Source organism: Catharus ustulatus, chromosome Z (assembly GCF_009819885.2).
Source record: "Catharus ustulatus isolate bCatUst1 chromosome Z, bCatUst1.pri.v2, whole genome shotgun sequence".
NCBI lineage: Eukaryota > Metazoa > Chordata > Aves > Passeriformes > Turdidae > Catharus > Catharus ustulatus.
In genome coordinates this window covers 40,029,815-40,048,624 of record NC_046262.2, presented here as the reverse complement: position 1 = coordinate 40,048,624, position 18,810 = coordinate 40,029,815, and the positions used below count along the sequence as shown (strand labels likewise).

General features: G+C 42.2%; 1 protein-coding gene across 15 annotated transcripts in view; it reads right to left on the bottom strand.

The window, feature by feature from the left end:
• LOC117011070 (aminopeptidase O (putative)) overlaps window positions 1-18,810 on the bottom strand; it is a 386,126-nt gene that overhangs the window by 253,027 nt on the left and 114,289 nt on the right. For 14 of the 15 annotated variants that reach the window (XR_004420849.1, XR_004420847.1, XR_004420848.2 and 11 more), the window contains 2 exons: window positions 829-891; window positions 117-200 (listed from right to left, as the gene is read on the bottom strand). The exons of the other annotated variant lie outside the window; for it this stretch is intronic. Coding sequence is in view for 9 of the 14 variants with exons in the window: in XM_033086311.1 (XP_032942202.1) it covers window positions 117-200; window positions 829-891 (147 nt within the window). In the remaining 5 variants the exon portion in view is untranslated. The remainder of the gene's footprint in view (window positions 1-116; window positions 201-828; window positions 892-18,810) is intronic. 15 annotated transcript variants of the gene reach the window in all.

Here is an 18,810-nt window from a genome sequence, read left to right as displayed (position 1 = left end):
CACTAACATCTCCACCAAGCTTAAGAAATAAGTATGATTTCTTGAGCATAATCAGAAAGCATTTTGTATCTTCAGCCGTTCATGCCATTACACAAACAGACATCATGTTTGCCTACCTGCAGGAAAACAACTTCATTCTGCTTCATTTTCTTTTTGCCACTTTTTCTTATTCTCCGGTTTGTCTGAATCCATTTGGTGACCTGGAGTTCAAAATCATGGTGCTCTTTTAGGTAGAAGATGCAACCTGACTGTAGTTATTCAGCACTAGTAAAAAGCCATAAAGATACTCAAGACAACCTTTTTTCATTGCTTCACTGGAAAGGAAAAAACACTTTTCCTCTAAAGTGATGTGGTCTGAGGTAATCTGGTTATTACTAGTACATGATCGAAGTGTGAGGTGATGTTCTTCATCTTAAGAGCTTTTGGTTTAAGGGGTTTTGCACAAAGAATAAAAAGGCGTCAGACCAGGTTGCCAAATGAGAAGTCATCACTGCAGTGTGAAAAACTCCTGGGGAAAACCTCTGTGCTTTATCCCTTACACCTTCTATTTCAAGTACGAGATTTCCAGCCACCCACTCGAACATTGTTCCAGACTACCAACGCCAAATTTGGATGTCGTGGATGTTATTACTTGATAAAGTAGCAACACTTGGTGGGTTTTTTTTCACCCCCATACTAATATTTTTATTCTTAATACGAAAGCAGTTATTTTTTAAAGCAAAAGCGTGGCAGGGTAGGGATGGCGTATCAGGTAGAAAACTCCAGGAGCAGATCTGTAAGGGGAAGAAGCGGGTGCAAACGAACAGCTGCGAAAGGTTTTCTCCTCACCTCGCCGCTCACTTGCTGGACGAGCTGACACTCCTTCCACGTCTCTCCCTCCTCCAGCAGAGGCTACACGGGGGACAAAGCACACGGTGAGGCGGGACTGCCCGCGGAGGGTCCGCGATGCGCCCCGCTCCCCGGGGCCCCGAGCCGGCAGGCGCGGGGGAAGCCAGGGCTGAACCCCCGGGGCCGCGCCCGCCCCTTTCCGCCTCGTCCCGCTCCGTCCCATGCCGTGCCGCCGTTCCCGGCTCAGCAGCAGCGCACCGCAGCCCTCGGTAGGAAATGAAACACCTCCGCAGGGTCCCGCGCCCCGGCCCCCGGAGCCCCGCGGAGAGGAGGAGCCTGCCTTAAAGACGTCAGGGCCCGCCGGCTCCGGGGCACCGCGCCTGAGACATCCCCAGCGGGGCGGCCGTAGGTTCGGCTCGGCTCGGCCCGGCCCGCAGGTGCGGAGCTCGGCCTGGCCAGGCCCGGCCCGGCGGTGCTGCGCCCAACCCGCGCTCCCTCCGACAGCGTCGCCGTCGAGACGGCCATTCATAACCACCACGTCCATGCTGATCACGGTTTGCAGCCTGATTATTAGAGATGTGCTCTCTCTCCGAGACCCTTGCCATGGAAGCCTTCCTATGAACCTTCTTATGAACAAGCTACGAACAAGCTCTGTCACACGTCTCTACGAACAGAGGAATGGCCTAGCGGGGATAGTTCAAGAAAGCATCACCACTAACTGCTTAAACACTGGCCTTGGTCCTTGCTCTCACCTCCAGAATCCAGCTACAAAACTAACTTAGAGGGTCTGAAATGCATCTTAAAAGCAAGATCCAAAGCAGCTTTGTAGGTATACACCCCACAGCAAGCCCTTTATCGAGACCTCAGCTAAAGGCTTTATTTATTCAACAAGATGCTGCGAGCAGGTTATTAAATTTAGGCATGGGACTTCATGGTATTCTTGTGCTCTCAGAAGAGGGTATTTAAACTCCAGCATGTTGGAACATACTTACATTATGCCAAGCATGCAAAATCCAAATACTATTAATTCGTAAGTTGGGATTTTATCAAGTGCTTTTGTGTTTATATTGAAAAAACAAGAGGCAGTAAAAGATAGAGTGCATCATAGTTAAAATTATGTTATTAAAGTATTGTCAGTATTTAAAAAATTAGTCATACTGTTTAGAAAATTATTTATACTCATATGCTATATATTTCTATATTCCCTGAAAGCTTTAAAGGAAAGCTGTGCTCTAGCAAAATAATAGGGCACATTAAAGCTTGTATGTAAGCAAACCCACAATATATAGAATTACATGTACTTTGTAAGCAGATTTAAGTAAATAAAGGTAGATCCAGTAAGTGTGTATTAAATCTTGAGAGTATCCCTTTATCACTTGAAAAAAAAATTTCTCCTAGTCTTTTTGTTTTACTACTGCCACAACATCCTTCTTTCAAGATCAAAAGCTTTAGATCAAAGCCAAGATCAAACTCAATGCTTTAAATAGAAGCAACTTCACTATGAAGCATTAAACAAAGAAGAACTTTTTAACAGAGGTAACAATAGAAAATCTTACTGCAGTTTATTTCACACTTACAACAGTATAAACAACATATTTTTATTTTGTAAAGCCACAATAGATTTTTCTACTATGAAATGGTAATTCTGAAAGTGCCTACAAATTGACTCTTGAACTGAGTGTATTTAAATGATGAAAGAAGAGAACATAGTTCAAAGAGAATGAACAAAAAATTATGTTAATGGCAAACACAAATTAATGCAACTATTTAAACAGTATTTCCTTGGATCAGTTAACAGATTAGACTGTGCATTCCCACAGAAGTAGTTATGGGAAACACTGGACCATAGAAACAATGAAACATATTTATACTTTAAGTCCTTTAAAGAATTGCACCTCCTTTCCTGTCACATGTTCAGAAAACACTAGGGGGGAAAAGGGTTACGAGAGACATTGATTTTCAGACCTGCAGATTCTGAGGCTGATTTGGGATGAAAATCCACAAACACACAAACATACTGTGCGTTCAAACTTAGAGGAAGCTCCTGTTTTCTTGTTAGTAGCTGCACAGCAGTGAAGGAAATTGGAAGAGTATTGTTACTGATTTTTTGTGATAATGTACTTTGTGGAACCAACATCTGGGGTTCCCTGGTGCTGACTGCTGTGCACATCTTAACTTGAACATTCACCTACTCTTAAGATAATAGGACTGCAGTGTGAGAGCCAATTTTGCCCATACAGATAGCCTGCAGAAGACAAAAAGCAGTGGCAGAAATAAGGTGGGCCTAACAAGAGGTGGTCACAGCACACTGGCAGTGTCTCTTACCAGTCAACCCTTATCTCTGTTTATTGATGTGACAATAAGATTTAGCTCATAACCAGAGCAGGAACTTTTGCTGGGAATCAGAGAGAGCAGGGAAGAGAGAGAGAAGGAAAAGGAAAAGAAAACGAGAGCCATGAAAGGGAGAGAAGAAGGCAAAGAAAGGGAGGGAAGATGTTTTAAGAACATCTTGTCTCCTACTGTATTACTCCATACTTTAAAATCTTACTTACACCAGATAAGAGGGTGATGTCACACCCAATTTAAAATGGGAATGACTGCATTACCCTCCATCAACAGTCCTATTTGTTGTCGACAACACTGGCTGTCATACAATAGAAATTTAGAGATTAGTCCGTCCTACATGTCCTTCTTGACTTGGGAGGACTATCTTTCAGAGACTGCTAATGGATCTGTCCTATATAATAGTTACAATGGGGCACAAGCAGTTATACATGTCACAACATGTTAAAATCCCTCATTCTTGCAATAGCAGCAGGATTAAATAGAACAGAATTTTGAAAATCGGGGAGAGGAGGTAGCACTTTCTATGAACTGGGTGAATACAAACCAAATATCCTGGACTTGTGCAATGATTATACCAGCTCTTACTCAAGTCAGACTATATCCCATGCATACAATGAACATGCAGAATCATACATAACCTAGAAAACAAGGAATATTTTTTGCAGCAAACACTCTTTCACTTTACATTGAAGCAGAAACTGTTTTTAAATTGTTCTGGCTGTGATGGCTATGAATGGTATTTCATAACTCAATGAAAAACTAAAATCATGAACTTTTCCTTTTCATAGGTTGCCTATAAGTTCAGCTCCTCTGTGCTACTCTTATGCAAAAACAACCAGTATTGATAAACTAAGAAGGCAGTTTTACTTAAGTTGAACACTGAATCAATACCATTTTGTTGGCTTTCCAACAGTCCTCAGTTACTAGAAGATAAAAACAAAAAATAGAAAATGTAGGAATAAAAATCTTTACTGTAAATGAACTTCAGAAGAGCTCCTGCAAAGCAGAGGAAATTGACAGCTAATGCAGTCAAGTCATTTTCCAACCTCTCATTTCTAGAATCTCGATTACTGAATTTCACACCAAGTCCTCCCTCAGACAGAATAGAAGAGCTGATGTTACTTCTGGTCCTCCTGGAGGGACCTCAGTTTATATTTACAAGAAGTGAGCAATGAGTGGCATGACCAGAACTAGAGGGGCCCTGACTCCAGTCAGGCAGAGGAAAGGGACAGTCAGATCTATTGGACTATGTGGATCCCATGCCCTGGCACATCAGACATGCAAGGGTATAAACCTTTAGTTAAACCAGAGCACAATGTCCCCTGCTGCCATCAAGATATATAGGGGTAGAATTAATCTCTGTTTATGGGGTGACAAGGGAATTCCAACAGGTGACTGCACTGGAAGCTGGAGTGAGCCTGGCTGGGAATGAGTGGCAAAGACACCCCACTGCGACTGGCCCAGAAGCCACATGGATCCTTGGCATAGATTACCTGAGGAAAGGGTATTTAAGGACCCAAAATCCTGGCCTCTAAGAGGACCCTTTTGCTATGGGGCTGCTGAGGGTTGAAGTACTGATCGCTACCACATCACTGTGCCATTGGCAAAACGGCACCAGCTGGGATCCTGTGGTCCCCACCCATGAGATGATTTGTGAGCTGGAGACCCAGTGAACCAGCAAGCCTCGCTCACCCTGTAATAGCCCTACATGGCCAGTGTGTACTGGAATGTGTAATTCTCCAGTGGAGAATGGAATGAAGCCATGCCACCTCTGAGTGCTGCTGTGCTGGATGTGTTGGAACTTCAGTATGGACTGGAGTCCAAGGCAGCGAAGTGGTGCCACCACTGACACTGCTAATGTGCCTTTTTCCATTCCTTTAGCAGCAGAGGGTTAGCCAGGCCACAGTTTGCTTTCAGCTGAGGGGGTTTGCACTTGGAACTGACTGCCCCAGAGCTGGAAAAAGAGCCCCACTGCTTGTCATGGATTGGTGCAGACTGCACTGGAAAAGGGTGAGGCTCCAGAACACAGTGATGGCATCACAGTATGGGGCAACAGAGCAGAGGAAGTTTTTGAGATAGGGGAGAAGATAATCCAAATCCTCCTGAAGGCTGGTTTCCCATAAAGCAAAGTCAGGTCAAGGGATCTGCCCAGAAAATTCCATATTAAGGAGTAAATTGGCAAGATGAACATCATTAGAGTCCGATGGACATGGTTAGCAAAGTAGCAGCTATGTCTCTGTCCTGGGTAACCCAAAATGTTACTGTGTTCCATACCTCTCTGTGCCCAAAAATCATTACTGTCTGTAAGATCCTGTGGCTGGCAAACAGAATGGCAGGGCGGGGGCTGAGGCTGTCCCAGACCTTTAAAGAAAAGGCACTCAGGCAGAGTCTGTCTCTTGCCACTCTCTGGCAGCTCAGCTTGCCTCTTGGCTTTTTCTGGCCTCTACTTGCAACAGTAGCAGCTGCAGAGGCTGCATTTCACAATCACAAACTGCTTCAAAGTGACTTTTGCAAGGGGTGCCTGCAGGCCCAGAGGAGCAGAGCAGGGCTTGGTGCAGCCACCCCAGCCCTCCAGCAGTGCCTGCTGAGGCAAAAGGCGACTGCGAGGCACCCTGGCCAGCTGCACTGCCTCTGTTTTTTCAGTAAACTATTATTTTTTCACTTGTGACAACTACTCATATTCATTTCTCCTTACTGGTGGAAAGAGATTGATTAAAACTAACTAATTTTAGAGTGTTCCCCTTAAACTGTCTTAAAACAAGATAGTCATCACTGACAAGCAAAAGGGAAACACAGGCATTCCTAGGCGCTGAGGGTTTTGGAAGACATGTATTCCTGACTACAGTCAGATTGTAAACCCTCTCTCTATCATGTGACACAGAAGAAAAATTATTTCAAGCGGGATCCTGAACAACAACAAGATTTTGAACCCCAGTAACCCAGGGATGTTGGAACTAATCACTAACTGTCCCAAGGACAAAAATTTCAGACCATCATCATCAGAGGAGGAAAAGGTGACATGCTGAGAACTCCCACTAAATAGCCATCTCCCTGAAAATAGAAAGCAATACATTTTCTTTACTGACCGTTCCTGACATTTTGTAGGGATACATCGAAAATGGAAAGCAGCTGCATGGATCCCTTTGCAGAGAGTCACAGAGGCAGTTGAGTGACAAGGTGGATCAAGCCATGTTGCAGAGCTAAAAGCTGCCCAGCTGGCTTTTTATCACTGAATGAGAGAAATGGCCAGAGCTCTACCTCTATGCTGCCTTGTGGATGGCGGCAAATGCTCTGTGGAGGTGGCTGGAATGATGGAAAAAGACCAGTTGGGAGAGCAGAGACAAACTCATCTGAGCTGTTGAACTGTGGCAAGATGCCTGGGCAGGGAAGTTGGCTGTAAAAGTGCAACATGAGATGCAAATGTGTCCAAGAGTTGGGCTGCTGAAGAACATCTCAACAATGGATGGGTGGATCAAGCTGCCAGGATTAAAATGTCTCAGGAGGATCTGGACTGGAACATAAGGGTGAATTATTTCTCACTTGATGGGCCCATGACACCTCCAGTCATCAGGGAGGAGATGCAGCACCCAGATGGGCTTGTGATCATGGCTTACACATAGACTCTGTATCCCAGGTCACCCATAACTGTGAAACACAAGCTGGGATCAAGCAGGCCAAGTAAAGCCTCTGTGCTGTGGTAGACGATGGTCAAAACAGAAATAAGGGGAGGCCTGGCAGGTGGGCTACCTCACACTCCTGCAGCCCTACCTAGGCAAGTGCTACGTGCTCTTGCACACAATCACTGGATGGCTGGAGAAGTATCCTGTGCGTCACACCACTGCCTGGAACACCATCCTGGGCCTTGGAAAGCAATTCCTGTGGTGACCTGGCACCCCTGAGAGAACTGAGGCAGACAACAAGACTCATTTCCAAAACAACCTCCTGGACTACCAGGCCAGGGAACACAGCATTAAGTGGCTGTATCATTCCCCATCACTCACCAGCTTCTGGGAAGACTGAACAGGACAATGGACTGTTAAAAACCACACTGAAAGTAATGGGTGGTGTTCATTCAAACATTGGGCTCTACATTTAGCTAAGTTGCCTGGTTTAGTTAACACCCCAGGCTCTACCAGTGGACATGTCCCTGCCCAATCAAAACCTCCATGTACTGTAGAAGGGGATAAAGTCCCCATAAAGCATACAAGAAAATAGGAAATTCAGTTTCCTATTTCCTGTTCAGTCCTGCCTCAAGGAAAGGCAAACCCCTCCTTGGGATTATTTTTGCTCAAGGCCCTGAGCGCATTTGGTGGGTGATGCAGAAGGACCAGGAAATGTGATGTATACTTCAAAGGGGTTTGGTTTGGGGTGAGAAGAGTCTAATGTTGAATTGGGTAATACTGGTTGCTGAATGACACTGCCAGTGTTTGCCAGAGATTCCACGAACAACAAGTATGGACTGCTCCAGCAGTCATGAGCTTCTGATGCAGACTGCAACCAATTCCAGCAGCACACCAGCCCTCCTGCCCTGGAGGACATCCAGGATGGACAGAACCCACAGTTATATAATACCTGGTCTTGTGTATATGCATATAGTTGGAAGGTGTAGGATCTAGGCATGATATAAATGGTAAAGAATAATGGGTGGATAATGTCCTAGTTTCAGCCAAGACAGAGCTGATTTTTTGCAGTGGTTTGGAGAGTGTGTGGCTAAGACCCAGATGTTACTTCATAGAACCTCACTTGTTTCTTGAATTTCTTGTTAAAGAAATAAAATACACCTTCCAGAATATTGAAATTCAAGTTTTAGTGATCCCTTGAAGCAATCAAAAATACTTCTGACAGCTTTACTAATGAAACATATTAAAAAAAAAGTTCTCTAGCCCTCTGGCCATGATATACTGCTAACCCATATGTTAAGGACAATTAACCATAAACTGAACCACAACATATACTAGCTCTGTCAGTCAATTGACTTTTCAAACCTATCTTTCTCCAGACATTCTCATTTCAGCATTTAAATTCTTCTTTGACCTTAGAAGGGAGTAGACAGAATAGATAAAATATTCCTTCTTTATGAAGCTGGAATAAGTTTTAGAAAAATAACTTATTTTCCATTATTAAATAGAAGGTGATCAACACCTGTGTCTTCAGTGTGACTAAAGCATCGCTAAGTCAAAAGGAGATAAGTAAGGTACCATAACTGGCAAATACCTTAACATTGCTCCTACTGACTTGCGACAATGAACTGATGGAAATGGAATGAAGATTATTACACAAACTTAGTTACCATCTGCTCTCAAGAAGTACTCAGTAGCTCAGCATTTTTTGAGAGTGTCTGGAAAAAAAGTATAGGGCTCAAAAGCAAGAAATTCCATCCTCATTTCCAGCCAGCTGGAAATACAGCAGCAGCATTAGAACCTTCAGGATCACTCTGAGTTTCTGACTGAATCACTACACACATGAATCCACAGCTCACAATTTTTTAGGTCAGCACACAGAGGGCTGAGTGGATTTCAGATACAGAGTATGTGCTGCAGTACATCTTCCCCAGGTATTCACTGCTCCCAGTCCCAAACAAGTTTGTTTAAAAAGCCTAGGGAATATTTGCAGGAAGTAAAATGTGTGTTCTTTTAAAAACCATTTACCTCAGTTTCAGGCCCAATTCTTTATCTTTCTGAACTAAAAAGATACCAAATATTGTTTCCCAGAGTAGCATTTCACTTCTTGTTATTTCATACCCTGGTTCCAAGTAATTAAAATTACTTGTAAGGAACTTGGAAATGGAGAGGTTTCAGGTGTCTCAAAGGCTACTCTCTCCTAATTATACAATAATACAGAATTTTTTTCTGGCAATGTAGCATAAAAATATTTTAAACATTTATGGTTTGTTTCCATTGAGTAAAGAAAACAATGAGCAGGCTAAAAATTAATTGGTGCTAACTTTGTGCTTTTCTTCGGATGTTTTCACAAGCAGTAATTAAAGTCTATGTTTATTGCTATGCAATCCCAGCTGTGTCCTTATTAGGCAAGTTTGAGTTCAACATTTCTGTGTAAAAGAGGGCCTGTCCTCTCTCTGTTTGCTGTGTTTCCACCTCCTGTTTACGTAGGTGGGAGAGTGGGAGCTTGGGAATGTGAACTTGATCCAGCATTGATCAGTCAGGCAGCAAACTGTTATTGTTCTTTAGATACCAAACATAATTCCTTTCTAGAATGGACAAGCTCAGTCATTCTGCACATAACACAGCTTTTGTGTTCAGCAGTGCAGTTAATAGGAAAAGGGAATGCAAAAGACTGCTTGAGATTTATTAAACTTAAGAGAGATTCTAATGAACAAACACATACATGGAATCCAGTCCACAATTATTTCAGAAATTGAACATTTGTTTCAAATGCACTTCAACTTCTTGAACTTGTGTGGCTTCCCTATACTATTACAAGTACTTTATCTCTGAGCTGCACTACACTGAAAGGTAGTCTGAAGAAAAACAGAAGGACACTTGTGAAAATCTGGCTTTTAACTGGAGAGGCAAGCCAGTATTTCAGTAGGTCATTAAACTAAAACCAGTAAAACATCCTTCTCATCCTTAATGTAGACTCATAGTTCCAGCTGTGCCTTTCAAAAACTTTTTTTTTTCTTAATTATTCAATTAATGGAGACTCCTAAAACTCTGGTTTAAACTTCACTTTTAGAAATTAGAACAACAGAGGCACTAAAACGTTATGGCCAATGCTTTTAAATATCAATTTAAAAAATTACATTCAGGCTAGACACCAAGTTACTCAGTGCTATGTGAAAATCCCACCTCAGGCAATATGTTACCCAGTTTTAGAATGTGATCATACAATACTGGGTAACAATGTCACACAGATCTCAAATGTCTTTGGTTTTCTCTAAATCAGCAATCATACACAATGCAGAAGAAATCTACATCAAACATTCTGGAATTGTAAAAAGACTAAACCATACCTGAACTTGAAGAGCTCTGTAAAAAATTTGGGTCTTTACTGACCTTTAATGATTTTTTTTTAATATATAAGCTATTTTCTTAAACTTTTTGAATAATTCTAGAAGCTAAAATACACCACTGTTGTGTGTATGGAATGGCTAAGTAAATTACAAGGCTATTTTATGCCAACAACCTTCTTCAATCAACAGATAATCTATTTTTATAAAAACCGAACCTTAAAACTTTTTTGATACTTTGTTTTAAACAAAATACCAAATTCTCTGTATACTAGGATCTATCTAGAAGAACTTTCAGGTGGATAGTCTTTATCTAAAGCATTTTTCAAAGAGTAAAGAACACAAAGACAAAGTCTCTCTTAATTTGTTTAACTTCATGATTCATCTGACTTTAATATATGTTGTAGTACCATATACATTGTTTGATTACATTTTTATATTTTCCTAAATCCCTTCTTCTAAGAAAATGAGATGTAATGTTGTCAGTACAACTGATAATTTCAGAAGAACCTCAGTAGTGGTGATTCATATTCCAAAACTTTCTTATTGTGCTTGTTATCATTACAGAAGACATTAAGTAATCTATATTGTTGACCTACACTCAATTAAATTTTAAGAACTTTGGAAAGGTCTTTCATCTTCCAATCTGCAACCTTGCTAATATAAAAAAAGGAAAAACAAAAAAGCAAATTTTCTTGAGGGGAAGTGCCTAAGATTCAAAGTGTGGTTTCCATGTACAGGAATAAGTACATATCTTAAGGTAGCTGCTATGCTTTCTTCAGATTATTTCTCAAACAGAATTCAACCATCAGTTGTATCAGTTATAGTCTCTGCACTCATAGCAAAATACACACAAAAATCTTTATCTTCAGCTAAAACACTAATAAAGGAGTAAGTCTCAAACTTCAGTATTTAAACAGCAACATTTTGGTCTTGGGACTAACATTAAACACCAGTTTTGAAACTAATTCTAACAGATTCACTACTGAACTCTATTAAGTATGGAAGAAAATTATACCCTTTTCCTGTTTTTCCTCCAGATCATTCATGTTTGAATGAGATTTTTGTACTTAACAGATCATTCTTGCTGCTAATACCTACTCATTTACTGTATCTCAGCAAAAAACAAGCATTTCACTTATGTACTAGGTTCCAATGTTGCCATCTATGAATATGTAGTTATTATGTACATCCAGAAAGAAAATGACAAGATAAGGTATAACTAACAATAACAAGAAATAGCAAGTGTTAACAATCCACAGCTTTAACTTACATTCTGATCCAATACAAGTGATTTTAATGCAAGAAAAATGTTTGGGTACCCTCTGTAAAACTTGGGTGAACAACTGCTAAAGATAATCCAAGAATTTAACAAGAGTATTCTTTTAAAAATATTTCAGTGTGGCTGGTTTTTTTAGTTATTGACCATAACTGCTACCCTGTGAAGCATTTTCCCGTAGAGCTATCTCTTCACCTGTACTTTTGTCTTGGTAAAAGGAAGCAGGAAATCTATAAAGCTTATAACTGGGGTAAAAGCCAGGGCCGTTCTTAACAACATGTTGCTTTAGCAGAAATCTTATTAAGTATATGAACTGCTACTCTAACATCCTCCTAAAATTTGTAAAACCTATAAAATCTACTTGCATTGATTTAGAACCCTTCAAAAATTACATTTCCATTCAAATTTTTAAATAGTTTTGCTATTATTTTCCTTTGCAATCCAATTCTTCTTCAAATAGGACAGTAACGGAATCACAGAATGGTGTGGATTAAAAAGGATCTTAAAGACTATGTAGTCCTAACTCACCTGCTCTGGGTAGGGGCATATTCCACTAGACCAGGTTGCTCAAATCCAAGATTTGAGCACTTAAATTTAACCATTTACAAACAAAACCAGAAATACTATTAATAAATTAATATTCACCACCAGAACATTTATTTTGACTGCGTATTTCCAGACATGTTGATGATTTACAAATAAATCCATTAGTATATGGATATTAAACTATTGCTTTATGACAGCCACAAAAAAGCAGTGCAGATAGGAGAAAAGAACTGGCAAAACAAAAGGTAAAATTTTTACTGCCATAACTGCTGGAAGCTGTACTCCGCTGTTCATTCAAGATAAGAAAACGTGGTGCAGTAGTCTCACAAGATACACTTAAGAGCTGTACATACTCTGAAATACCTACAGTTGGCAATTCCAACCCTAATCAGGAAAGGAGGGAGCCCCCCGCCTCCCCCTGCGCTGCCGGCACGCGGAGCCTGCCCCCACCCGCCACACAACAGAGTAACCAATTTGTAACAATTGCGCAATGCCAGGTTTTACTGGCAGGTGCTTGGCTCGGCACCTCAGCTGCACTTCCGGGGCTGGAAATTTCAGAAAATTTTTTACATATTAGCCACTCCTGAATGTAAGCTGCATTTCCAGGGTGGGAGCAAAATTTCAGTCAAAATGGTGCTGCTTATAATCGTGAAATTACTGTACTGTTTAAGGTGGAATCGTGGATGAGAATTAAACTTTAATGGGAGGTTAAAATAACAAAAGGGATTAGGAGAAGGATACAACAGTGCTTTCACCTCTCAATTTTTTGTAATTGTGAGGCAATGTTTGGAATATTTATCCTAAAACAGGAAGCTGTTTTATCACATGACATAAGGTAACTCATGCCTAAGCAACCTGATTGCTTTCTATGATGGGGCAACTAACTACCTGGATAGATGAGGGAAGAGAAGAGGATGTTGTCTAGCTGGACTTCAGCAAGGCTTCGGACACCATCTGCCATAATAACCTCACCAGCAATCTCAGGAAGTGCAGACTATGTGAGTGGACAGTGGGGTGGACTGAGAACTGGTTGAATGGCAGATCCCAGAGGGTTGTGTTTGTTGTCACAGAGTCTAGTTAGGAGCCTGTCACTAGGGGTGTCTCCCAAGGGTCAATGCTGGGACCAGTGCTGTTCAGCTTGTTCAGCAGTGACTCAGACTAGGCCTCCTCAGCAGGTCACTGACAGCACAAAGCTGGAAGCAGTGACCAAACCCCAGAGGGCTGTGTAGCCCTTCAGAAGGGCCTTTACAGGGTGGAGAGATGTGCTGTGATAAACTATCTGAAAGTCAGTGAGGGCAAATTCAGGGTTTGCCTGTGTTACTGCACTGCGGGAGGAAGAAATCCAGATGATCAGCCTGCTGGAAAGCAGCTCTGTGGAGAAGGACTTGGGGTGCTGGTGGACAACAAGTTGTACATGAGCCAGCAGTGTGCCCTGATGGCCATGAAGGCCAGTGGTGTCCTGGGCATTAGGGAGAGCACTGCCAGCAGGTCAGGGGACATGATCCTGGCCCTCTACTCAGCCCAGGTGACGCACATCTGGAATGCTGTGTCCAGTTCTGGGCTCCTCAGGATAAGAGAGATACAGAGTTCCTGGACTGGGTCCAGAGGAGGGCTAAGAAGGTGAATAGAGAACTGGAACATGTCATTTATGAAGAAAGGCTGAGGGAGCTGGGCCTACTCAGCCTCAAGAAAAGATGACTGAGAGAGGACCTCATCAAGGTCTGTATCTTAAGGAGGGTGCCAAGAGGATGGATCTAGGCTCTACTTGGTGGTGCTGAGCAAAGTTGCCAATTAGTAACAGAACAGCAGCAGGGCAGGGTTTACTGGCTCGGCTCGGGCTGTGCAGGCTCGGCCCGCTAGGAGCTGCCGACGGGGCTAGGTGGCCCAACCTGGCGCTGCCACTCAGCGGGGCCACTGGGAGCCAGCCACCGCTGCCACTGGGCTCGGTCACCACGGCCCGGCGCTGCCCTGTGGTGGCAGGCAGGGACGGAGCCCCCCGCTCCCCGAGCCACGGCAGTGGCGGCCTGGGTCCCCCACCTCCTCCCCGAGCCGCGGCAATGGCGGCGCGGGTCCCTCGCCACCTCCCCGAGCCGCGGCAGTGGCGGCACGGGGCCCCCCCGTCTCTCCCCCAGGCTGCGGCAGAGGAGGGAAGGAAAGAGCTCTCCCTCCTCTCTCCCCGCCCCCCCGTGCTGCCTGCAGGCAGCCAGGCTCCACCCGCGGTGCAACAGAGTAACAATTTGTAACAATCGCAAAATGCCGACTTCGCAGCTGCTCGGCTCGGCACTCTGGCTGGCACTTCTGAGGTTGTAAATGTCAGAAAATTATTCACATATTAGCCGCTTCTGAGTATTAGCCGCATTTCTGGTTTAGGAGCAAAATCTTAGTCAAATTGGTGCGGCTTGTATTCGTGAAATTACTGTACTGTGTGGGTGACCAAACATTGTAACAGGGGGCCCAGAAACATTGTGGAGTCTCCCTCACTAGAAATATTCAAAAACTGCCTGGATGCAATACTGTGGAAGGTGCTCTAGGATGACCCTGCTTGAGTAGGGAGGTTGGACCAGGTGACCCCTGTGGTCCCTTCCAACTTGACTCATTCTGTGATACTGAGACTTGCAGGTTACAGTGTAGGGAACTAAAGATCATGAAGAAGGAGGCCAACCACTCTTCTTATTTTTCCTTCCCCCCCCCTTTTTTTTAACTAGAGGGTGAATATGTAGAAGATGATTTTCATTATACAAGACACCAAATGAAATACACAGGCAAGAAAGAATCAACGTAGGAAATTTACCAGTAAATAATAGCATGTACCATTTCAAAAACAAAAGAAAAAGTAATGAAAACTGCAATGCAGAGACTACCTAATGTTGATTGATCTATTTGTCAAACAGTGTACAACAGAGTTCAAAAAGGGAGAAAGACTTGAAGCTTATTTTAAAAAGATTAATTACCTAGTGTAGAATTTTAAAAAAAACCCAGGTAATAGTAACTGGGCAATATAAGACAAAGACAAGTTTGTGCAGAGCTGAGAAAATCTTCCTAAAGAAGCAAATAGACTTTTAGCCTTAAATTCTAATTAAACACTGCATATACTGAAAGAAAAAATAGAACTGTGCTTAGGAGAAAACAAATCATCCTGAGCAGGTATGAAGTGGACTACAGTGATTTCATAGGTGTTTCCCAGATGTAAAGCTCTTCAGTTCTTCTGATTCTACTCCCTACCAGTGTAACTCATCATCTAAAGTTAGTGGTATTAACTCACTACTATTTGCACATGATGAGGAGTTGCTATAATGCCCTGGTGAGTCACTGCTGAGGCAGAAGTACATACTGAAGGTTGCATGATTTGATAAAAGGTATTTTCAACCACGCAATGTGCTTCACCTTATGTAACACTACCATGATGTGCTCCCAGGAAAAAGCCCTCAGGAAAGCTTGTATTTGAGAAACACTTTCTTTTCATCTTTTATATTCTTATTGTTTTGTGTGTGAGAAAACCCTGCTTAGCCATCCTGAAAACAACCATTGTGCAGCGGCACTCTTCCGTGTAAGAAAGAATTGGCCAGGTTATAACCACACTTTTTTTCCCCATAGCATTAATCTTTAATACTTTACAAAACAGCAAATTGGAAATGTTAGTTTGCATGCAGGATTATGTTTTCATGGGAGCAAGCCAAATTCTAATTTTATTTATTTGTATGACTCACTTACATCAAGTTATTCTTGAATACTGCTGGTATATACCTCAACCTGGAAACCAGCCCAGTATTTAGAAAAGACCAGATAACTTTTCCAAAATTGAAACAGTAATAGAAATTGACAAATATTAAAGTTTCAATAGTTTTAAGCTACAAGTATAAAGGGGCATATCTATCTATATCTATATCTATCTATATCTATATCTATCTATATCTATATCTATATCTATATCTATATCTATATCTATATCTATATCTATATCTATATCTATATCTATATCTATATCTATATCTATATCTATATCTATATCTATATCTATATCTATATCTATATCTATCTATATCTATATCATCTATATCTATCTATTCCCTGGACAGAGCTGTAGAGAGAGTTTGGAATGGTAAAAGTAACAAAGAACAGGTAAAGTAGTACAGGATCTTCAGTTAGATAGATAATATAACTTAAGACCGTAAAGAATACAAAATGTAAAGAACACAAGATTCCTGTACTGCAAGGAAGATGGTAAAATTGCTTCAGCAGTCTGGGGAGTGGAAAGTATTTACCCTTACACATCTTTTGCATACTTTTTTATACCCTTAGAGTCTCCTTAAACTAGACACTGTTGTGAAGATAGTGAGCTAAGGGGTGGCTAAGAACTCTGGTTTTAAGTGACCGTTTAGTTACTGAATTTTAAAGAGTACCAGTTAGTAAATCTAGGGGTAGCTTTGAATATAAACACAGAAGAAAATTCTTGAAATCACATTAATAGCTAATACTGTAAATGAACGACTTGAGGTGAATTTTGTTACTCAGTGAGTGACATTAATCTCCTGTCCAAAGTCCACCAAAACAAGGAAATAAAAAACACAGAAACACCACAGCAAGTATAAAATACAAAAATTCTTTGTAATTTAAAATCTTTAAATGCTTGGTCAAGTAATTTCTCATAGTAGAGGCTGTAGTATTAAGAGTGGCTTTAACTGTCATGCTATAGGACTCCAGAACCAATACAACAAGGGTTATAAGCAGAAAGTTGTTGGATCTTATGTGTAGGGTGCAGGATGCTACTTCTATGCCTTTGGGACATCTTTGAAGCAGATATCCACCACCTGCTTTTCAGTTGCTCCAGTACTGAAAGAAGTTGTAGTGGGTACTTTATACCTCATACTGCTCACACTGACTGGTTCTGTCGTGTGACTGTACCCAAAGGAGCTGACAGAAACCTTACTGTGAACACACCCCAGTCAACACACCCCAGTCCACTCACCTAGTAAACCACATGAGAGAGACTAAACTCTGTGCCATTCCTGGACTGCTATTTATAATGCAGGTAGTTCATCTGCATGTAAGTTGTGATATAGATTCATCAAATTAGCCAGGTTATCAGTTTGCTTAAATAACCTAAATACTTTTAAAGGGGATTTCAATATTAGGTCCTGTAAACCACACAAGTAGATCTACAGTATTTACAGTTCTGTAGTCAGTAATTATAGTCATACTTACACTATGGATACTAACATATTGAGGGCTACCAAGCAACTTCTACAGCCTGAATTTCAGGAATAAAGGCTCCTCTAATGATTTAATAGAGCACACAGGAAATGAGGTTTCCTATTCACGGAATGATAACTCCAGTTCCTTCAATAAAGTGGAATTTGGTTCTCATAAGACTCCGAAAAGCGATGAAGACAACAAGTATAAATCATCTTTAAAAGGCAAAAAAGAGGATCCTGGGAACTACTGACTTGTCATCATCATCATCGTCATCATCATCATCATCATTGTCTCTGTGCCTGGGAAGATCACGGGGGACAGGGAGGTAATTTGAGACACCCAGTAGGACCTCACCAAGGGCAAGTCCTACCTGACCAACTCAGTGGCCTTCTCTGACGGAATGACTCCATCAATGGACAAGGGAAGGGCAACAGATGTCATTTATCTGGACTTCTGTAAAGCCTTTGACACAACATCCTTGTAGGATGGAATTGATGGGAATTGATGAAGAAAGTGATTGGCCAACTGTATCCAGAGGGTAGTGGTGAATGGCTCAGAGTCTGAATGGAAATCACTGACTAGTGGGGTCCCTCAGGGGTCTATATTAGAACCAGTGTTATTTAATATCTTCAGTAATGACAGACAAAGGGATCAAGAGCACCCTCAGCAAATTCTCAGATGACACCAAACTGAATGGTGATGTTGACACACCTGAAGGACAGGATGCCATCCAGAGGAACCTGGAGAAGCTCAGGAACTGGGCCCATGGGAATCTCATGAGATTTAACAAGACCAAGAGCAAGGTGCTGCACCTGGCTTGGGACAACCCCTGGTACCAGCCCAGGCTGGGGATGAACAGATCAGAGCAGTCCTGTGAGAAGAGCTTGGGAGTGCTGTGGGTGTGAGGCTGGACATGACCCAGCCATGGGCACTCCCAGCCCAGAATGCCAAATGTGTCCTGGGCTGCATCCAAAGCAGTGTGGGCAGGAGGGGAGGGAAGGGATTCTGCCCCTCTTCTCTACTCTGCTGAGACCCAGCTGGAACCCTGCATCCAGCTCTGGGGTCCCTGCACAGGAAGGATGTGCAACTGCTGGAGGGAGTCCAGAGGAGGGACACCAAGTTGATTAGAGGTGTGGAGAAACACTCTAGTGTGAAAAGGCTGACAAAGTTGGGTTTGTTCAGCCTAGAAAAGAGAAAGGGTGAACCTAATTGCAGCCTTCCAGTAGCTGATGGGAGCCTACAGGAAATACAGGAAGAGACATTTTACAGAGTATGTAGTGACAGGACAAGGGGGAATGGATTCAAACTGAGACAACTGGTTTAGGTCAGATATGAGAGGAATTTTTTTACTGTGAGAGAGGTGAGGCACTGGAACAGGTTTCCCAGAAAAGCTGTGTATGCCCCATATGCTCCAACCCTGGAAGTGTTCAAGTGTTCATCCCTGGAAGATTGCATGGGGCAATCCGAGCAACCTGGTGTAGTCAAAGGTGTCCCTGTCCATGGCAAGGGGGTTGGAACTTAATGATCTTTAATGTCCCTTTCAACCCAAACCATTTATCATTTTATGATCAACAATATTATTGCAGGGGTGGGGAGGAGAGAGAGAGAGAGAAAAGGTCAGCATCAGCATGCTGAAGTAGAATACTAAACT